The sequence below is a fragment of the Ascaphus truei genome, chromosome 3 (assembly GCF_040206685.1).
Source record: "Ascaphus truei isolate aAscTru1 chromosome 3, aAscTru1.hap1, whole genome shotgun sequence".
Lineage (NCBI taxonomy): Eukaryota > Metazoa > Chordata > Amphibia > Anura > Ascaphidae > Ascaphus > Ascaphus truei.
This window is the reverse complement of record NC_134485.1, coordinates 426904892-426928359: the sequence shown is the minus strand read 5'-3', so window position 1 is coordinate 426928359 and position 23468 is coordinate 426904892. Positions and strand designations below refer to the sequence as shown.

Here is a 23468-nt window from a genome sequence, read left to right as displayed (position 1 = left end):
ATAGAGACATAGACATGGATGGGATGACAACCACTTTGTCCTCCTACTCTGCCCATTTTACTACCTGCTGTAAAATCTCAAACCTTATTGGATCCCTGGCTTTCTTTCATATTCATGTCCATCCCAAGCATGTCAGGTAGTATTAGACCCTACCACCTCTGTTGGGAGGCTCATCAATGAATCCACCACCCCAAGTATTCACGGTTCCCCTTACCCTAACAGCCCCAGCTATAGAGCACGGCCTCATGCTCTGGTACTCCTCTCTCTCTCTGAACTACACTACCCGATCCTTCCTAATCCTTTTAAAAATAGGCTTCAGGGAAAAGAACATTGGACATAACACCAGCCCTTTGCGAGCATTCTATTTAGGATAGAAGCCCCAAGCCTTAGATGTCAAGTATGTGTAACCCGCCCTTGCCCGCCTCTTAGGGAGATTACATCAGTGTCTGTATTATTGGCTGCTCAGGATGCATTACCTTGTTATGGGTGTAGGTTTTGGACAGGCTGGGTTTTTATTCAGCTTTATTATCTCTTATACACAGTCTCATATTTGATATATACAGTACATATGGTGTATCCAGTTGAATGTTCCGTCGTACCATACTGTTTGTATGGCTTCCCTAGCCACCCATATCTCGGCCCGATAGGAAGGTGCTGAGGATTTATGGTTCTTACTTGACCTATAGAGTTCCTCTCTCCTATAGAGAAGTTAATGCTCCATGTCCACTGGGGCCCCTGGCGGGCCTGGTACTACTCCCTCTGTGATCAGCCTCCCGGTCTTGGGGTGGCCTCCCACTACGTGGCCTTCTGGAAGAAAGCCAGCAACGGACCCTCCAATGGGGCTGGTCCAACCATACCTAAGGGGCTGTGACTTGGGGAGCCCCCTCTGGGCATACGCTGTCTCTCGCTGAACTTAGAGGGTAGTCTCGGATCATTTCCAGTGGGACGCGATCTAACAGGGAACTCTCCCTAACTAGAAAGCAATAAAAGTGACCTTACTCTATCTATGTCTCACAAGAGAGAGGAGATTCAGAAATGGCAGATCAGATCTCTCACTGGATCCCCCCTCTTCCTGTGTTTACATATTCAGCATATCCCTGTGTACTTCTCCTTCATTATAATTGTTTATTTATAATGTGCCAACACGTTCCGCAGCACGGTACAATGAAGGGTACATAGATTTGATAATTACATAATGCGTTTCACACACATAAGGACAAACGTGCACAGATACAGAAGGTGATGAGGGCTCTGATCCTGTGAGCTGACACTCTAGAGGGAATAAGGGACCATGTTCAAAACGAAAGGTAAAGAGGCTGCTCGTTGGGGAACGGAATGGGCCTCAGGGTGCAGTATGGTCAAGCCCAACAGCTGATCCCAGTAAACATTTGAGGGTGGGGATATTAGAGTACGTTAAATAGTTGGGATAAGCGGACAAGGGGAATGCCAACTAGAAGAAGGTTGCAGTAGTCCAGGCGGGACAGGATGAGGGCGAATGAAGGAGGTTTGCAGTTGCATCATGAGTGAGAAGATGGTGTATCCTGGTGACATTTCAGGAGTGGAGACGGTAGGACTTAGTGAGAGACAGAATGTGAGTAATGAAGGAAAGATTCAGAGTCAAACCGGACCCCTAGACAGCGGGCTTGAGGTGTTGATGAGATTGGGGTGTTGTTGACATTTACTGTACAATACAGAGGGTTGTGAAGACAATAAGTACAACATCACAACAGCAAATGACCCCACAGGTAAAAGGAAGGGAGATTGGAATTATAAGGCATAGTGGATGAAGAAGGCTGGTATGTTTCCAAAGGCTGCTTGTCGTGAAGCAGGAAGTTGGGATACTTTTATCTTGGTGACAGGTCACAGGGTAGAGGAGAAGGTAGAGGAGAACACGGGAGATGAATAGGCTTCCTCGAAGTGAGTTTGCCGGTCAGGGAGGGGGTGTCTCCAATCCCAACTCACGCTTGGCCTCTGTTGTTTTCAGGTGAGGGGAGGATAAGTAGTCTGTACCTGCTCTCTCTGCTCATGATTTACAGCTGTATTGAACCCCAAGTAAAAGGTAAGGAGACCTGGAGACCCCGACACGTTCCACATGAAATCTCCATGTTATTTCATTGTCTATGGGAGATTTATAAACCATGTCTCTGGCTCGTTACTGATCTTTATCGTCCTGCATGACGGATGTCGTTATACTTTATGGCTTCTAAGGAAAAGTGAAAGAGGAAAGAAAACACAAAATATTTTTGTCATGCTTTGATTTTCCCTGTTTTTCACCCAACACACACATTTGTTTGGGGGGGAGCGGGGGACAAGTGGATGATAGGTCAGATAATTTAGATTCAAGACCCTCAGACTAATAACCTTCAATCCTAAATCCTCTTTGACTAATGTAACCACATTCACTGCCAGACTGGTGCTAAATGTATCATGTTGCACACCTCTTTGGCAGTGAAGGGGTTAAGTCTTACACTGGCTGGAGCTGCTATTAGGTGGGGAATAGGGGGGGGGGGCAAGGGCATTGGGTTAAGTATTAGGCAAAAGAGAAAGGAAGGCAGGTCTCTGAAAAACCCTCTGGAAAGCAGCTAAGCAGGACAGGCTGGTTCACATTCTTATTTTAATTAGCTCGATTCTAAAATAAAACACTTTATTATTATTTATTTTTATTTTTGCTTTTCCTTATTGGAAGAGTGACCCAGCACAGTAACAGTAACTCCCTAAATTGGGGAAAGTGTCTCGAAAAATCCCCTGCTGCTTGGGATAGAACAAAATGGCACACGGAAGCAGATGAAGCTTTCATGCCAGTCTGATGATGTCACTGCCCTCACTTGGGAGGGAGAAGCCAAGAACCAGTGATGGAGAGGAGCGCGGGATTCTGGGACAGGGAATAGCCAACGCACAGTCTCCCTGATACAGCGGCCAATCCTTGAAAGTGAAAAGGTTTATGGTAGATTCTAAGTTTTGGAAATAAGGTTCGAATGTAAGACTATTTGAGCTAAACACACCATATAAAGTTGATTTGATGTTGGATTTCTCCCCAAACTCCTTTGCTGCCAGAAAAGAAACAGGTTTAATAGGGTTTCCATCAAAAACAGTGTCAGCAGGCTTCTGATTTCATTTTTTAACTTGTATCTCAAACAATTTGGGTGTTTTGCTGATTTAATTCTGCAAAAAAAGCAGGGGGTGGGGGAAGGGTGCTAGGTGGCTTCTCCAAAAATACTGGACACAATGGTGAAATGTGAGATACACTCGACACACATATACACACACACACACCCCTCTCACCCCTCTCTACTCCATGCTGTTTCCTCCTCTCATTGGTCCTACTCCTGATTGGCTGCTGCTTGGTAACACAGCCAATCAGGATGGTGGAAGCTGCCCAGCCCCCTAGCAACAGCCCTACACAGGGAAATCCCTCTGCACCCACCCAAGCCGTTCAGATCACTATGTCCTGAGAGGTAATACCGGACACATACATGTCCAGTATTACCTCTCATTTTTTACTGGACAGTGTCCCCAAAAACAGGATAGTCCGGTTCAATGCTGGACACCTGGCAACCCTAGGTGGGGGAAAGGGGGGAGGAGGGGACTAGGATTGGATTAATTCTCCCGACTTTGGGATTAACGGGTAACTCTCTTTTTTTAAAGAGATTGCCCGTCAGTGACTGCAAAATATAGTTCACTAACCGCGCAACCTGAGTAGGCCCTGATTCACAACCGAGGCCATCAATAATCCTGTGTCCCAGCATCCCTTGCTTTGGAAAGCTATTAACCTTTGACCCTGTCTGTAAAATAATGCAAGCCCCTGCACTGCAGAAGTCTGGGCTTATAACGATATTACACTTCATTGACACGGCAACTTCACAGATATCAATCTCTGAGGACCAAAATAAATGAGACGTGGGGAATTTTTAATACCCAAAAATGTGTACATAACTTCTTTGCTGTCAGGCATAAAAGGGGTTAATATTTATTTTATCCGTGAGACTCTGGTGAAGTCTGTAAGACTCACTCTTACAGATGTAGAAGATAAATGGGCAGTCTTTAAAACTTTGTTAGAAAAGCACACTTATCAGTGTATACCCTTGGGAAAAACACATAAAAGAAATAAGTCAAAACCAATGTGGCTAAATAAACAGGTAGGGGAGGAAATGGACAGGAAGAGGAAGGCGTTTAGATTCCTTAAGTCAGAAGGGACAGAGACATCGTATCAGAATTATAAGGAATGTAACAAAAATGTCAAAAGGGCAATAAAATTACAGATGCAGCAGCTGTTATTCGAACACTTCACGCGTTGTATACCTCGGAATACCCATGTCATGGCGCGTGATTTCTCCAACCGTACCGCCTTTAGACGCGAGTGCAGAAAATGGCATTTTAGTGTTCTGGTTTTTAAACACCTGAAATAACACAGTAGCACAGTGCTGCACACATTACAATTCATTCATTTCATTGCATTTAATTGCACACAATCCATGAAATTCAAATAAAGCAGCCGCGATAAACACGTGTGCCTGGAGCAATTGGTCACGTTCATGCCGCGTGGAGTACAGCAGCGCATACGAAAATGGCGCAGTGATTTGTTCAAATAACGGCCGCTGCATCTGTAGCAAAAATGGATAATGAAAAAAGGATTGCAATAGAAAGTAAGATCAAACCTAAAAAGTTCTTTAAGTACCTTAATAATACAAAAATGAGAAAAGAAAATATAGGACCCTTTCAGTGTGAGATGGGCAGGCAGATTATTGGAGATAAGGAAAAATCAAAGGTATTAAACAAATTCTTTGCCTATGTATTAACCAAGGAAGAATCAATTGCAATAGTAGAGCTGCAGGAGGAAGCCACAACCTCCATATTAATGACCAATTGGTTACCTGAGGAAGAAGTTCATAGGCAGCTTGAAAAAATTAAAGTAAATAAGGCACCTGGCCCCGATGGCATACATCCAAGAGTTCTCAAGGAGTTAAGCTCAGTAATAGCAAAACCATTACATTTAATATTCAAGTACTCCATTTCCACAGGCTCAGTACTACAAGATTGGCGTAAAGTAGATGTGATGCCTATATTTAAAAAGGGAGCTAGATCACAACCGAGGAATTACAGACCTGTAAGCCTGACTTCAATAGTAGGGAAACTACTTGAAGGTTTAATACGGGATAATATTCAGGAATACCTAATGGAAAACAAAATCATTAGTAATAGTCAGCATGGATTTATGAAAGCTAGATCATGCCAAACTAACCTTATTTGTTTCTTTGAGGAGGTAAGTAGGAATTTAGACCAGGGTAATGCAGTTGATGTGGTCTACTTAGATTTTGCAAAGGCTTTTGAGACAGTTCCACACAAGAGGTTTCCCCTTATGAGATATAATTGGATGATATGACACTGGGGTTTTTTGTTTGCCTTCCTCTGGATCAATAAGTATAGATATAGGATAAAGTATCTGTTGTCTAAATTTAGCATAGGATAAACTTGATGGATGTATGTCTTTTTTCAACCTCATCTACTATGTAACTATGTAACTATGTAACTATGTATCTATGTATCTACTATGTAACTATGTAACTCCAAATCCGTGAAATTTACAGGAAATCTGGGAGATTTGACACTTCGGTGCATGACTATGTTCTGGGGAACCCACTGCACGCTGGGTAACATGTTATATTGAGGTCATTTGCATATGGTTAGTTATAAAAAATGAAATACAAATCCACGAGTCCAGCTGTGGCATGGATTCTCGTCTCTGGGCATCACACTGCACTGTAAATCTCCACCGGGGAACGTTCAAATAGCTCCCTCTAGTGGTCGATCTCCAATGAAGGGAGACGCTCCCAAAATGTAATTAATTTATTTATCAAATGTTTTACCAGGAAGTAATACATTGAGAGTTACCTCTCATTTTCACTTATGTCTTGGGCACAGAGGTATGATGACAAATACATGGTTACAAATACATAGTTACAATGAGTGAAAATGGTTGTACAGTACATTATATATGACATTGTATGCACAGTTAGAAATAATATATATTATAGGCATAAATGACAGTTACAGACTAGATTAAAATGTGAGACAGCTTCACTTTTGAAAGAAATTAGACTGGTGGTGGGTGTGAGAGTCTCTGGTAGATTGTTCTAGTTTTGGGGTGCACAGTAAGAGAAGGAGGAACAGCCGGATACTTTGTTGAACCTTGGGACCATGAACAGTCTTTTGGAGTCAGATCTCAGATGATAAGTGCTGCATGTGGTAGGGGTGAGGAGCTTGTTCAGGTAGATGGGTAGCTTTGCCAGAAATTATTTGAAGGCAAGACAAGAAAGGTGAACTTTGCGCCTAGACTCAAGTGATGACCAATCTAGTTCTTTGAGCATTTCGCAGTGATGTGTGTTGTAGTTGCATTGGAGGACAAAGCGACATATTGAATTGTAGAGGGTATCAAGTTTGCTAAGGTGAGTTTGGGGTGTCGTGCCATATACTATGCCCCCATAGTCTATAATTGGCATCAGCATCTGCTGTGCGATGCGCTTTCTGACCAGCAGGCTTAGGGAGGATTTGTTCCTATATAGTACACCTAGTTTGGCATAGGTTTTGGATGTCAGGGTATTGATGTGCAACCCACATGTTAAATGGGAGTCAAACCATGTGCCCAAATATTTGAAACTAGTAACAGGGGTTAGGATAGTATTAGCGTTAGCGTTCCTTCATTGGAAGCTTTAGAAATGTAGCCTTGGTTCCAAATACCATTGCTACAGTCTTGTCAGTGATTGTTTTGGGAAATTCAATTTTCAAATCTCAAAAAATCAGACTGAAGTATGTGTTGAAGGTCAGAGAGGCTATGGCTGTGTGCATACAGGATTGTGTCCTCCGCATACATGTATATTGAGGCTCCCTTACAAGCTGTGGGAAGATCATTGATGAACACTGAGAAGAGTAGGGGCCCCAGAACAGAGCTTTGCGGGACACCACAGGTGATATCCAGGGGGTTGGAGTTAGAGCCTGAGATGGACACATGTTGGTATCTTCCTGATAGGTAGGACTGAAACCAGTTTAAATCATGCTTCACTATTCCAGAGCACTGAGCTTTGTTAAGCAAGATAACATGATCAACAGTATCAAAAGCCTTTGCAAAATCTAGGAATATTGCACCAGTGAGTTGCCCCCGTTCCATTCCACACTGGATCTCATTGCAAACTTTTAACAGGGTAGTTACAGTGTAGTGTTTGGGGTGAAATCCAGATTGGAATTGGCTAGGGAAATTTGTCTTTGTGTAGAAATCGCTTAATTGGGAGTGGACACATTTTTCCATAACTTTGGATAGAATTGGGAGAAGTGAGATTGGCCTGTACTGTAGTTTGAGACAGTGTTTTTGTTCCCACTTTTGAAGATTGGGACAAATCTGGCAGTTTTCCAGGTCTTAGGGATATGGCCTGCAGACAGGATAGAGTTGACTATGGACGCAATTGGTTTGGCAACGGCTGGGGCACCAAGTCGTAGAAACGTAGATTGCAGTAAGTCAGGTCCACATTGGCTGCTTAGTTTTAATTTGGGGAGCACTTGTGTAATCTCTTCAGATACTGGGACACATTGAAAATTGTGGCCAGTGTTGGGAGGGGGTGGGACTGTAGGGATACTCCCAGGATGAGATTCATGTTTGGGGGTGTGCTGCGTTTCGCTAATAAGTTAGTGGCACACCCCACAAAGTAATCATTGAATGCATTTGCAATGTCAGTGGGGTTTGTCAGAGTAATATCCCCCTTAGTGATATTACTTGGTAGTTGATGGTTAGGAGGCTGGAATATATTGTTGATAACCTTCCAGAAGTTAGCTGGGTTTGATGTATTCTGGAGGAGATTGTCAGAGTAATATTGTGCTTTTGCGTGCCTTGTTTGCCTTGTGCACATGTTCCACAGGCATCTGTAGTGATTGAGATCCTTGGTAGTGCCAGTTACTTTGTAGCTTTTCCACAAAGCATCCCTAAGATGGTAGAGTGCTGTAAGGTCGGTTGTCACTCACGGTAGATGGGCCCCCCGTACCCTTATTCTGCGTAGTGAGGCATGGGTATCGCAGAGTTTTAAGAACTCGGATTGGAAATAGTCGAGCACAGAATCAGGGTCGGGAATTAAATCGATTCGGTGCCATGGGCAGTTGGTAAGGTCATCCAGAAACTGTTGTGGGTTAAAGTTTCTAAATGTTCTAGTGAGGAGAACTTTAGGGCTTGAATTGGGCGGTTTAATTTTCCTTACACAGTACACTATTGCATGGTCACTGAAAATATCAGGAAGGATGCCAGAGGATTGGATTCTGCTGGGGTTTGAGGAGAGAATCCAGTCTAGCAAGGAATGGTTGTGCGATTTCAGGTTTGTCCGTGTGGGTTGGGAAATGAGTTGTGATAGGTTAAGTGACTTGAGTTGTATCTGGATTTTATGGTTTTTAGGGTTGAGCCAATTGTAGTTGAAATCCCTGAGAACTAGCAGCTCACTCTTCTCATTCAGAGAGGAAATGGAGCCAAGAAACTGACGGATGATATCAGTTAGGGATTGTAGAGGGGCTTTAGGGGGGCAGTAGATGCCAGTAATAAGAACGGGCTTAGAAAAGGGGAGGCAGATTTTGCCAAGTAGGTTTTCAAAAAAGGGTTGGCATGGGGGGCAATTTAACAATGTAAATTGTAAGGTGTCTGCAATATAAAATAACATCCCAACTCCTCTCTTTGACCTGTCTTTCCTCGAAATGGAGTATCCCTGAATGGCGATACTGTACTTGCATCAAGGGTTTTAGGAGTGAGCCATGTTTCTGTGATAATGACTTTGGGTTTATGCATAAGGCCCTTAGTTCATCCAGTTTGGGCAGCAGGCTCCGGATATTTATATGGGCGACAGATAGACTTGACCATTAATTCAGAGGGGCTCAACTCCAGTCCTCAAGCCCCTGCACCCCAAACAGGTCAGGGTTTCAGGATATTCCAGCTTCAGGACTGGTGGCTCAATCAGAGACTCAGTCGAAGAGAGCACCACCTGTGCTGAAGCAGGGATATCCTGAAAACTTGACCTGTTGGGGGGTGCTTGAGGACTGGAGTTGAACACCCCCCTGCATTAATCTATGTATGTCTTTATTTATATAACGCCATCCAAGTACATAGCACTTTACAACACACGTGACATAATATTATAACACAATGGAATAAGCGCTTCAGACATTAAACAATAGGAAACCGAGTCCCTGTCCCGAAGAGCTTACAATCTACGTCCGTTACAAACAATCAGAGGAGTGGTCACGTCTACGGCTGTGGCCCTTTTTCAATGTGCTGTAATAGTAATGACATCTTTTTCCTGACATAGTACACAGCGCTGTACATAGAATTCTGCATACATAATAAGTACCTTCCCCAAGGAGTTTACAATGTAGTGCTGGCAGAGGGGAGATAGACAGACGTGTTAGTATGTCTGTGTGTTTTTCCCACGGAGTTACACGGAGAGCAGGGGGGGGGGGGGGAAATGCTGGGTCTCCATTCTCCCAGATAATATCATTTAACACATTTTTGTTATTTTACCCATTGTTTGCCAGAGGGGCCAGCCACGTACTCCAGCGCAAAGCGATATGTTGCTGGCCCCCTGTGGTAGTGAAGGGGTTAACATTGCAGCATGTTTATGTAACGGTTAGACCCCCACCCAATCCCATATTGGCCCCTGTGGTCTAATGGCCCCATTACATGTCTGTGTGATATGTGGTGCACCTGCTGGTAACAGGACTCCTGAGTCTCCCGCTGGGTTGGTAATGGGGAAGTATCACCATGACAGGCGTCTGAGGTAGTGTGCTCTGAGTCCTACTCACATTTGGTTACAGCGCCTCCACCCCATCAGGATCTCTGCGGCAGCAGGGGAAGTATCTGATGGGGAACTCCTTCTTGGTGCATCCTCATGATGAATAACTTCACTCTCACACAGAAGGGATCTTTTGAACCAGGGCATCTTTAATGTCATCTCCATAGGCAGACTTCCCCTCATAGCGGTCGTGCTTAGCTGCTCAACTTGTTGAGGTACCCCCCTTCAGAAGGTTCCTCCTCTCTTAATAGAGTTGGTTCACCTCTCCCCTAAGGGAGATCACCATCTGTGCCAGGTCCCTGAACACAGTGTGTAGTTAGCCTGCACTTGATTCTGACAGCCTTGAACTGCTGCAGACACTCTGGTAGACTAATCCAGAACTCCTTGTTAATACCCTAACTTTAGGCAGTGCTGTGTCTTATATAACCTCCAGAAAACAGACCCACCTCTGTGTCACTAACAGTGGACACAAAGCATGTTGTCACTTCCTTTGTTACATATGACACCTCACCAGGGTTTGAGGGCAAACCTCCATGATTGTTGCTGGCAACCCTGCATACTTACCAGGCTTACTGCCAGCATGAGAAAGAGATGTACACCATTTTTACACATGGCTACATTTATTTTTAGAGTTTTTTTCTTTTTATATCTGAGTGCAAGATACGGATGAAATGCAATTAATTGCATGTCCAGAACCAGCATCAGGATGTCACTTGTGAAATTCGCCCTAATGTTCAATTACAGAAACATATCGATGCCAAATCAATTTTTGCATCCTAAATATGGCCGCCATCGCCACCGTCTCACTCAGACCAGATCACTGCATCCTCGTAATCGATGCAGCCTCCTTACCCCGCCTAGGTCTGGCCCATTAACCAGCCTCTAATGAAGGTGGCATGTTGTATGTGCCTCAGGTTTTGTTGGTGTTGGCAGTGGCTTATTTCCAATTAGGCTTGATAGGCCGGGCTTAGGGCGGCAAAATCTGGGGGACGCCATGTTGTACGTGCCTCAGGTTTTGTTGGCGTTGTTTTTTGGACCTCAATTTGAAAAGGAAATCAACACATCATATATAACAAAACTCAATTGTAAACAAAGGTAGAGGATGCGTTACATACATGCCTGCTTCCATTTTATCCTGAGAGAGGGAGATACAAGATGGCCGCATTCAGTTACAGCAATATGTCAGATCACAAAAGTGTTCAAAATGCCGGCACTGGACAAAAAGATACTTTGTTGAAGTGTTTATCGCTCGATATAACAGCAGATAGCCCAATGTTTCAGTCCCCAGATCCCTGAAGAAGGTCGGACTAAGCAGTGTTATATGGAGCAAAAATATCAAATATATATTTTCTTCTAGTCCCGGTATTTTTACTACTTTTGTGATCTGACATGTGACTTCTGTCCTATCTGTCTGTCTATCTGAGTGTATCCATCTGTGTGTCTATCTATCTATCTATCCTAAGGCTTCATCCCCGGTGGCCGCGACTGTGTACGCGACAGCGTACACGCTGCACACAAAGTACAGCCCTCTATGGGGCAGGCCCCAATCGGCGTCTGTGCGCGAGCGCACAAAGCATGATGCCCGTCCGCCTTTGCCAAAAGACAAGATTTTTATCTTTTGCCGCGGCGGCTGAGCGTTGGCCACGTCCCTGCGGCGGTTCAGCCAATGAGGGTGAACCAGCCACGTGACATCATGGCCGCGCCCCCGTCACGAGTTGCCTGGAGTCCATCAGATCGCGCTGATGCAGGGAACGAGCGCCGCCAGGCACCCCGCTGCACTGGGGCCGCAGCCTTAGGGTTCTGGATGTTTTAACTTTCCTGATGATATCTGGTATCCAGTAAAATGCAATATTTTGTACCCAAGGCCAGAGACGGACATTCCCCTATGAAACATATTTAACCCCTTAAATATGTCACTGTCGTCAGGTCATTTTGATCCTACATGGGTCAGACACTCTATCCCATTATTTAGTGGGAGGATAATCTCAGCATGAGGTAAAGGACTGTGGAAGATGTGTGTGTGTGTGTGTGTGTGTGTGTGTGTGTGTGTGTGTGTGTGTGTGTGTGTGTGTGTGTGTGTGTGTGTGTATATATATATATATATATATATATACAGCTTAGGGCAATAATATGTGACACAATCCTTATAAATATGTTATATATCTGTATTTGCAGCTCTGAAAGAACGTCCCGTGATCATTTTCCCAGAAAGCAGCACGGTCATCCCCCCAGCAGGTAAGTGTTCATATTGGCCCATATTACCTAAGCGGTGCTAATCTATAAAACACGGCGTATATTTGTTTAGAATTGTATCATTACTTTTCTGTCGGGGATCTTCTTCATCCAGTATGAAATGAAATTATTCTATGAGATCAAATAAAATGTAGAAGATTTTATAATAACTGATTTAATCTTAAAGATCTCATTTGTAATAGGATGTTTTTGGGGGGGTTCCAACCTTTTTGTTTTTGCGTGGCGACGCCCCCCAACATCATAGTTTGAAATGTACAGTAGGTTCACGTGAACAGATACACACAGACCCACACGTGCTTATATACTGCTATATACCCTATATACAGCTATATACACGTGCTATATTCACGCTATATACAGCAGATATAGTAAGCCTGGGACTTTATTCCTTATGCTGCTGTCCTGGCTGAAGGTCTGACCAGTGCTGGGTCGGCTGACGAAGCTTTGAGTTACAGGCATCTCTGACCCTGAAGAAGTGGATGTTACAGATGTGCAAAATTGCCAAATTTCACATCAAAGTCACGCAACAAATCATTTGGCTGAAATTCACCAAGTTTAAGCGAAATGCGAAAAATCACCATGTACATTTGAGGAGAGGGGAGGGGGGTGGGGGGCAGGAGAAGAGTTTTCACATCTGTAGTGTTTCGGAATGCTGTGCTCTGATTGGCTGCTGTAATGCAGATGTTGCATGATGTGTATCCTCTGCTCTCCCCTGCAGACTCCAGCTTCAGGATAACTTGCCGAGCGCAGAGCTCGTGGCCTGAGTTCCACATTATCTACTGGCTGGCAGACAACAACTTCATCGAGGATCTATACCCCAACGGGAGGGTGATGGAAGAGCCGGAGATGTAAGACAGCAGGGTGGTATTAGGGGCTCCCGTATACCTTTGGGCGCCGGTCTTCCCGATCTCAACCACGTGATCACTTGGTGTAGAGATCACTTGGTGTAGAGATCACGTGGTCATGGATAGGTCCCCCTGGATGTGAACGGATGTGGAGGATAGCCTCAGAGTGCCAACACATAAGACGTGCAGAGAATGTCTTTAGGAAATCAAAGGGTTAAAGGGACAGTATAACTTCAACAAACAATGCATGGGTGCAATTACCCTCCATAGACAAACAATGCATGGGTGCAATTACCCTCCATAGACAAACAATGCATGGGTGCAATTACCCTCCATAGACAAACAATGCATGGGTGCAATTACCCTCCATAGACAAACAAAAGTAGGTTAGATGTGATTTCCTTAAAAGCAGCCATCCTGATTTCCTTCTTATGTTATTTTTAAGCAGAGGGTCTCTGGAGCTGAACTGTGCTCATTTCCGCTCCGGGAGCCAACTGCAGCCTGAGATACTTACCTCTGTAGGGGGTGCACGGTAGCAGCGCCGGCTGGGCTGTGTGTGAGGAACATAATGGCAGCTTAAATATCCCGCATTATGCGGGCCAATAGGAAGCCGTGATGTCATCCCTTGCGTCTTCCTATCGGCCCACGTGACCAGGGCATTTAAACCCGCGGAGCTGCAACAGCGCCCCCTACGGAGGTAAAGGTATCTCAGAGGGAAGTATCCGGCTTCCCACCTAAGGGAATAAAACCAACCACCTGTTCCACTCCTTTAATGGCTAACTCGTGGTTAAGTATGGCAAACTTTCAGGACCACAATGTTACAAATCAGCCTGAAGAAGGGACCGCTGTGGCTCTGACACCTTGCTCTCTGTCACCACGAGATGGCTGCCATTCTCTATAACTACGGGCTGCCATTCTCTGGAGGTTCCCTCCTCTTCCGTTTCCTCCAAAATGGCCCCCGTTGTCATGTGACAGCTATTAGAAGCACTCGGGCACCACGACCTCTCCTGCACTCAAAAAGGTTAAAGCGTCTAAATATGCTTTACTGACACTTCTGATTACGGGAGGCTGGGCAGTAGCACCAGAGACATTGTTATTACGACAATGGATTTATATTATTGTATCGTCACTTCGGTTCTCAAAACAGCACGAAGCTTTCGCACTAGGGGAAAAATAGTTTGACTTCTTTATTTAGCAGAATCACCTGGAAACAGGACCGGTTTCATCAGCTGACTTACCATTCCAGAACTTCTGGGTTTCCTTTGACATTTCAACACTCAGAAGGGACAGCCCCCCACGTCAGCACAAAAAAAGCCCCCCTACTTTTCTACTTCACAGCTTACCGTCCCCGTTCCTTTTGAAAGGAAAAGAGATTGATTTGAGGAAGCGACTTTCATTCCTGTTGCAGCATAAATATTTGCTTGACCTTTGTACTGCTGGAGGTCCGGCCTCAGCCGCCGCGCCCGCCAACGGAATTTCCGACCTTCTGAACGCTTCTGTAGCGGTCACATGACCCTGACCACCAAGCAGCCGGCGTAAACGAACATGGAGCGGTCAACCCTCCTCATCCCTGAGAACTGGGGGTTTCCAAACTTTTTTTGATTAAAGAACCACATCATTATATTGGCAAATTCTGCGCAACCCCGACCCTCTCTAATAGCGCGCCTGAGATCAGATGCATTGTAAGGATCCCGAACCCTCTCTAATAGCGCGTCTGAGATCAGATACATTGTAAGGAACCCCAACCCTCTCTAATAGCGCGTCTGAGATCAGATGCATTGTAAGGAACCCCAACCCTCTCTAATAGCGCGTCTGAGATCAGATGCATTGTAAGGAACCCGAACCCTCTCTAATAGCGCGTCTGAGATCAGATGCATTGGAAGGAACCTCAACCCTCTCTAATAGCGTGTCTGTGATCAGATGCATTGTAAGGAACCCCAACCCTCTCTAATAGCGCGCCTGAGATCAGATGCATTGTAAGGAACCCCAACACTCTATAATAGCGCGTCTGAGATCCGATGCATTGTAAGGAACCCCAACCCTCTCTAATAGCGCATCTGAGATCCGATGCATTGTAAAGTCTTCTGAATTTGATACCATTATCAAATGTCCTGAAAATTGCAGGGAACACTTTAGGGATGCCCGGGAACCCAGGGGTCCTTAGCTACCCCTGTTGAAAACACAGCCCTGGAAAATTAGCATTTTAATGATAACCTACCATGTGCATTTATAATGCATTAAAAAGATACATCTGAAATGCAGTCCAAAGAGCTGTGCACCTATGTTTAAATAAATGTAGATTTATTTTTAAACAGGCACATGACCACTGCTTTTCTAAAGCCACCTTAACCACGGGTTCAGGTCACATCAGAAATGATAAGGGTGTACCCTTGTTGTCTGTACTTAACCACAATGACATGTGCTTATTCTGGCTTCATTCCCCCTGCAGACAGAAAGACGAGCAGACGTTCTGCATTGTGGAGAAATCTCTCTTCTTCTCCTCCACCCTCAGCGGGGACTTCAGCAGCCAGTTCACCTGCGTTATCCAGGACCCCTCCGGAGTGGATGTCAAAAACTTCACCTTAAAGGAGCGAGCGGATAAAACTTCGAGTCACATAAGGAGCAGGTACAGAGAAAACCAGCCAGTTTAGAGCGTTGGTTACTGTACATTCTGATGGTCACTGCAGGGGTCTGCAATGGTCCACAGTCATAACCTCTCTAGTGGTCCACATATGCAAAGCTAAGAGATTATATTTAACTTTTAAAAAGGAATAAATAATCTTATTTTCGATTCACAGAGTGCCATACACAATTGTGAGGCGTAAATAGCCACACCATGCTCTATAACACAATGTATATAACACAATGAAATGACATGGAGCTGATGCTGGGTTTCCAATAGATAAACACAATTCAAAGACCATTACAAAGCTGAGGGGGGCGGTGCATTTAAATAGCCCCCTTCAGGGTGCTGCCTTGAAATACATTGCAGGCCTCCTCTAGCTGTAGGATGGGTTAAAGGTACAGGATATGCCAGTATCTCATAATTGATCCTTTTTGTGTGTCTGCAGAGAAGAAATCCAGCCCTTAGAGGAAGAACAGGTGCACCTATAACATACCCGATGGATCACTACAAAATCCTGCCGGGATCCTACATGGAAACTAGCACCATGGACAGCGCTCACTGTGGGGTTTCACAGGGGTACGTGTGTGTGATGGCTCTCGGTGACAGAGAGGCGTGACCCTATGCTGGGTCACATTCGGAATTGGAAGAACTCTGCAAGTCAGCAAAATGTTTGAGCCAAGGTTATTTAAATCGATCCATAAGGTCAAATATGCAAACTTCAGTTCTGCGACCTGAGAAATCTATCTCCCAAGTTTTTTCTCATGACCTAGTTACAAACGCTGGGGTCGGCGCTAAGCAAGATACTGGCAGATGGGGGGTTTTAAGTTTCGTGTTACTTTTCCATGAATGTGCAGAATTCCCCAGGCTTTGTCCATATAACTTGGATGATATACAGTACCTCTGCTTTCCTTATACACAACTCCAACGTTGCCTGTTTTTAAGAGACACGGCTTATTTCAACATAAATCTCTTCCTCTATTCTATCATCACAAAAACCATATGGAAACTGGGAGGACAATCTACTGATTTCTCAGAATCACTCTACATACTACTGCCCCCCTAGCCTCTCCCCTCCCCTCCATCATCCTCTCCACAGTCACATATGTATAGTAAGGCTTCAATCACACTAAGTTGACATTTTCCCATTAGTTTTTTTTTTCTTTCTTGCCCTATTTGTTTGTAGTCTTTGTTGTGAAATCCTCCAGCAGTTTTCTGTTTTGGGAAAACGCCCCTGTTTAACACTTACTGTGGGTCCTGTGAAAGTGTGATAGCAGAAAAACTGTTTGAGACTTATCCAGGATCCCTGGAGTTGTGTCAGTGCTGCAGGGTTCGGGATCCTGAACTAGCCTTGTATGTTTCTTTCTGCGCGTTATTATACAAGTAGCAGATAATGCATCCTTTGTGAAATTTGCTGCTGTGCATCTCACATCTAACCTTCTGTATCTAGAATTTCAAGAGCCGCTAAACACATTCCCACTGTGAAAAAAAGGGATGATATAGTTTTACACTATGTGTTTTCCCCTCTGGGGTCTCTCTGAGGAGGTGTGATTTTAAAAGATCTATCTCAGGGGGGTCAACTCCAGTCCTCAACAGGTCAGATTTTCTGGATATCCCTGCTTCAGCACAGGTGGCCCAATCAGAGGTTCAGTGGAAGAGTGAGCCTCTGATTGAGCCACCTGTGGTGAAGTAGGGACTGATTGAAACACCTGTGCTGAAGCTGAGATATCCTGGGAGGGAGAGGGGTCAGTGGAAAGTTTGAGGATGAGTTGAGCACCCCTAATCTGAAAGCTGCTAGAACCCCTTTACAGAACAAGCTGCTGGATTGTCACATAGAACGTGCGCTTATACACTAAATATTACTGCACCTACTATGCGTTTTCTAACAGTTATACAGTGCTGTGACTGGTCTTTTTGTGAGTGACCCCGTTGCTGCCAGATGGGTTTGTAAACACGTGGCATTGCTTCATAATACGTCACAGACCTCTCTGGCAGGAAGGGGGTTTATTTTGTCTCCTAACACTGTTATTTGTCACCATTGGCGCAGTGATGAATCCAGTTTCAAGAAATGCGCGGACATTGTGTGCTTTGCGCCATGATTACTCGTGCCAGTGATAGATTTTGTTGATGATATCCATATCTCCATCTAGTTAAATGTATATGTTACATACATATATTGTATGTGTTGTAACATATGTTAAATGTATATGTTAAAGAGTTGATATATTGAATATATGTAATGTTATCTGATATAGTATGACCCACTATGACAAATCATTTTGTATCACTAATTATACAATTCTATATTTATTAGACATTAAATACATTACAATAACATTTGGCTATAGTTTCCTGATTTTTTCCCCCAATGGTTTGCATGTTCATTTTCAATTTTTGTTCACAGTTCACAGCAATCCAAGCTGCCGTTTAAAAAAATAAATAACCCCCCCCCCTTTATTTTATTTTTTTATGTACCACTTTCCCTTATTTCTGAAAATTGATCAATAAAAACTTAAGAAATAAAAAAATAAAAAAAATAAAAAAATTCCCTTTAATATGTGCATCAATACAATCCACACAATAAATAATTAGCTAAGTTGCTCGATCTGTTCTCCTGTGATCAATCGGTGAAGATTCGGCTTGGGGGTTCACTAAATGGCTGTCAGTGCAGCAGAAGAAGACCAAAGATGCAAAGTTCTGTGGGGAACATCATGTGACCAGGCAGTCACTAGATACAATTGGTGCACTGCTAGAGAGTGGGCTCAAAAAGGGGTGTGCCATAGCCTGTTTCAGAATAGGAAGGGGATGTGACTTTGTAAATGGTTGCTATAGAAACAAAAACTGCGTTTTAAATTATAATACATTAAAAATGTCGGCTGGAGCGGGTGCGCTAGGCAGCAGAGGAAGGGGGCAGGTTCCGGTGCCGACGGGAAGGTTGCGCAGGCGAGCGCATTGCCGGAGGTTACAGCGGCTCCCTTTGCAGGGCGCCATGTTGTGATTGGCCGCGCATGCGCAAGATGCCACGCATGCGCAGTATAGGCAGAGTGGCGGCCATTAGTTCGAGTAGGCTCCACCAGGGACTACAACCCCCAGAAGCCTCAGTGGCTGTGATCACATGGGCGCGAACAGCCAATAAGGCTGCAGCAATTCCCTGCTCACCAGAAAGATACTTTTCACGCGTTTGCTGCCACGCTAGTCGGAGCTGGTTCAAGGAAGGGGTAGGTTGTGTGTGCAGGGGTCTGTGGCTCCTGTACTAGTCCAGATACCCCCTGTTTGGCCCCAACTCCCCTCAGCTTGTGGTTGCTGCAGGGACAGGCCCATAGATATGGACACTGCCCTGTAGCATTAAAGTGAGGGACACAGCCAGGACATGGCTGCATCCTGACCTTAGGTGATCTGGGACCAGACACCTGCAACACAGACACATTGCATATGGTGGTAACATCCCTGCGGGACCCACCCAACGTAGAGGCGGAGGCTTCGCGGTTACTGTCACTGTATCCGTGGATCCCATCAGCATCACTGCGCTCCCGGGTGTGGACACACCCGGCAGGTACCTCACCTCCTCATGTGCACCAACTCACCTTCATATATTAGTGGGCAGCACTGTACCAGACATGGGGTGGGGGGATTTGACTTTGTGGACACAAGGTAGGTTGGGTGCCCAAGGGCCCCTAGGTACTCTGGAATGTACGGCCGTGTGAGGCCTGGTGGGTAGGCTATAACTATATTAGTGTGTATAGTAAACTGTTCTGCTTTACCCAGTGTGCATTCTTTATGTGTCCTGTAACGGGGTCATTCTACACAATAGAATCCCGCACATGTGGAGGCGCTACCGAGTACCGTTCCAGGATACACCCCAGGCTCCTAGCAGCGGAGGCTCAGGCCTCCTGTGAGCCACCAGGTATTGCCCCACACACGCACCGTAGCCACACATCTCCCACGGGGTGGGGGAAAGTACGCTACAACAGTAATAAAAAAAAACACAAAAAGGACATGGATAAATTAGGTGGGGAGTACAGAAGAAAAAGGTGGGGTGGGGTACAGGAAAGTGGGGTATGGCATTGAATATTTGACTATAGTCAGAGCTTTAAAAAAAAAAAATATGCCAGCCTTGCGAGGCCCCCATTTCTCCATCTCTCTCCCTCGCATCGCTCTCACCCCTACCCCCCCCTCTCTCACCCACCCCCTCTCTCACCCACCCCCCCACCTCTTACCACCCCCATCTTTCACCCCCTCTCTCGCCCCCCCACCTCTCACCGCTCGCACCCCTACCCCCACCTCTCACCCACCCCCCACCTCTTACCACCCCCACCTTTCACCCCCTCTCTCGCCCACACCCAACTTACTCTCTCACCACCACCCCATCTCTCTCTCTCACATACACCCTCTCTTTTCTCTTATCCACCCCCCTCTCTCTCACCCACCCACCATCTTTTCCTCTCGTCCACCCTCATCTCTATCCTCGACTGTGTGGAGTGTTTGCCCCACCCCCACATCAGGCAGAGAGCAACTGCAGCCTCAACGGTCACAAAAAAAAACCTGACAATAGCTATGACATACAATAGATGCTGACAGGGTTAAGCATTGTTGCTAAAAGATGGAAACATGACTAACCATAGCATAATTAGGTGCATAACACGGGAGGATGTGGGGGAGGGGGCCTTGATCCGGGTACCATGTACCCTTTGTCTTTATGTCTGCGCTGACCTGGTATTTCCCGTTTGTTAGATTTTAGAGAAGGATTTCTGCCCCCGCTCGGACTACCCAGTACCTCCAACGCTGGGTCCCATGTCTATGAGAAGTCATCGCACCTGTCTGACAGACAGCTGGTCAGTGTCTTCATAGCCATCACCTCCCAAACACGTCTCGTGATATACCCCCCGCGTGGAGGATCTTTGTGTTTACAATTAGCTGCAATCCAGCGTCGGGCTGCAAGTACAATGTGGGAGATCCATTGCTGGGCGTGGGAGCACTTGCATTGGTTTATTTAAAAGGGCGGGTTAGCGCGTAAGGAGGACCCCAATACTCTGTCTATAAGAGCAAATATTTCGGACCACAGATGGACAATCTTGGGACACTCCCACCAGATATGGACCTTAGAGCCTGCCCACATGCTCTGAAACACTCCTAGGGGGGCATTGTTGTACATTTTATGGAGCCCATCCAGCGTCACATCTATGTAACATTTTAATTGCGTTTTATTTAGTCGTCGCACACATGGAGCAGCGAGACATGGTTTCACAAACCTCTAAACAATCTTCCATCTCTATAGACTCTCCAAGGTGTCTTTCCCAGCGAGTTATGAACCTACACTTAACCTCCCTGTTGGGATTGATTATAATTTGTTAAATTGAGGTGTTCAAGCCTCCACATCCTGCCTCGTTGGAGTTCAAGCTCTCAAAATAAGTGTAGCTCAGAGGTGGTGACCACACCAGCCTCCTCGCCACCAGATGCGCTCGTTAGCGATAGCGGAATCTTTTCCTCCCTGGAAGCCCCTTTCTTTCCTTAAGTGTGCCAAAGGGGATCAGCCTGTGAAAGGAGGTTACGTCCCGGATTTTGGTAATGCCTACCCTGTGCCAGGCCTCAAACATTTTCTGATGCAACCCAGGTTTGAACTCTCGATTACCAAATAAGGGTGTCATTGGAGAGTTGCCTGTAGTGACGTTGTGCAGTTTTTTGGGTGCTCCATAGCTTGAGCGAGTTATCTATCGTTGGTTAAGCCTACTGGGAAGGTTGTGGGAGGGGTTAACCCCTTCATTACCTTAGTGGCTTCCCTCCCTTTAAGATGTCACATCATTAAAAAAAATGGAAGCTGTCACATGGTACAGCCACCAATCGGATTGGTGGATGTGCCATTTGTCGGTCTAATGTGACATCAGAGGCAATATACAAGATCCGTCATGTCTCATTTGATCCCAGGAAGCCGTTCGATACACATCTCTGGACCTGTTGGAGAAGAAAGAACTACTCATCGAGGCCTCCTCTTCAAGCAACTGAGGATCATGGACATATTCCCATCATGTTGCTGAGGATCATTGGTGCCGCTGTTGGATGAGGAAGATGAATGTTCATCCCAGCAAAGGTAGGAAACATATTGCTTATATTTTGTGTATTTTATTTTTTTTTAGGATGCCCATTGATTGGCAATGTGTTTATCTATGAACCTTTCAGGGCATAGATAAGCACAGTGACAAACAATTCATTTTTTTGGCAATTTGTTTTTATTTTAAGGTCATGTCTTATTTTGTTGTAGTTTTTTTTTTTAGGTTGTCCTTTCCATGCTCATATTGTGGGCATGGTTTGCCAGTGACAATCAATGGTTTTATTGGCTACTGTGTAATGTATTGTTCTGTAAATGCTATTTTATTGTGTATTTCTTTTGTTTTGAAAATAAATGGGCAAACGTGCTATTAACCATTTTTGGCTACTAGTGCTTTTATAGATCTGTATGTGTGGTGATGGGAATAGAGGGAGTGGGGGATGGTGGTAGTTGCCCCAGCAAGGGTGGTTAGCAGGCGGGGTTAACCCTGTAATTACTATAGCGGTTAGCTAGTTGCCAGTAGTTCTTTCCATTTTAATGTAGCTGCCCACGGACAACTTAGCGGACAACGAGGGCGGCCTTCATCCTGGCAGGGATAAATCCAACTTTCATTTACTTTGCTAGTTGGGTACGGTTTTATTTTTAATGGGCAAATGTGCTATTATGCAGACATGGATAATAGGGATTTTGCCCAATACTGTACTGTCTATGTTGGGGGCTGGGTAGCACGTGCCCATTCATTGCCATTGGGGTTATCTTTGCTCCCATTGAGGGCATAGGTAACCACACTGGCAATCAATGGGTGCATTGGATAGTATTATTGTATTTTAATGTTTATTGTGGGTAGAGGGATGGGTGCTGGTGGTATTTGGCCTGTGGTGGGAGTTTAGGCCTACCGGGTGGGTAGCAGGAGAGGGGGGGGGGGTTAACCCCTTCATTACCTTCGCAGTAGTAAACGCTAATTTCTCCTGCAACCCTCCTGGTAGGCCTAAACATCCACCCTGGGCAAATCCAACCTTCATCCACCCACTCTACCCCCAACAAATCAAGCACTGGAATCCCCTTCATGGTTAGCCGCCAAGGTAATGAAGCTGCATGTAAATCTATTTTTATTCCATAGGATTGAAGCAGGGGGTCTCCGGAGCTGATATTAATGCGTGTAGTAAGAATACAATTTTTTTTTTCCTTCTGGGTCACATTGCCGATCCCATCTCGCCACCTGAAATCTGCGAGTTGCAGTCACGATGTGTATCTCTGAGCTGCCCGAATAACTATTTCTCAAAAAAAAAAAATTCTCAAACTCGCATTTTGAGCTCACGCACGGTCTGTCTGTGTGGGAGAGAGACCAAACGGGGAGGAGTATTTCGAGCAAGTTTGACATGTTATCGGAGCTTTCTGAATAACTACACATGCAAACTCGCTCGAGAAGTGCCCAAAACTGTCGATCGAAGCTTCTAGAATAGGCCCTAAGCCTTTAATAGTCTAAGGAAAAATGAAACCATTTAGAACATGAGGTCATTTTATTGATTTTATTTTTTATCTTCAAAGTATGTCGTCATCTTACCGTTTCCAAAATGTTGCCAGGATATTACACCGGCAATTATTAATTTCATTAAGTTCAAATACACATTATACTCCCCTTTAATGTATACATTAAATGTGAACACCAGGAGAGCATTTGTGAGCCGACCCTGGTCGCTAGGGAGACCTCCCCTCCGAGTGGCAAGTGTTGGGTAACATACAATGGTTCTCTCGAGTTCTCATTAAAAGTGTAATGTCTTTGAATGCTTGTATGTATATGCTATGTATTACCCTGGCAACGGACCTGACCCTTTACAGCTTCCAAAATCAAACACAAATTTGGTTTTGCCAAATAAAAAACAGACCGCAGC

The 23468-nt window shown here is 45.0% G+C and overlaps 1 protein-coding gene across 2 annotated transcripts in view; it reads left to right on the top strand.

Annotated features, from left to right (window-relative positions):
- Positions 1 to 17868, top strand: part of IL18BP (interleukin 18 binding protein) — a 27041-nt gene extending 9173 nt beyond the window's left edge. The window contains exons 2-6 of one of the 2 annotated variants that reach the window (XM_075592816.1): positions 1985 to 2059; positions 11988 to 12047; positions 12784 to 12913; positions 15360 to 15536; positions 15982 to 17868. In XM_075592816.1, the coding sequence (XP_075448931.1) occupies positions 1985 to 2059; positions 11988 to 12047; positions 12784 to 12913; positions 15360 to 15536; positions 15982 to 16024 (485 nt within the window). In that variant the 3' untranslated portion in view covers positions 16025 to 17868. The remainder of the gene's footprint in view (positions 1 to 1984; positions 2060 to 11987; positions 12048 to 12783; positions 12914 to 15359; positions 15537 to 15981) is intronic. The other variant, XM_075592817.1, reaches the window with a different exon arrangement.
- The last annotated feature ends 5600 nt before the right edge of the window (positions 17869 to 23468 follow it).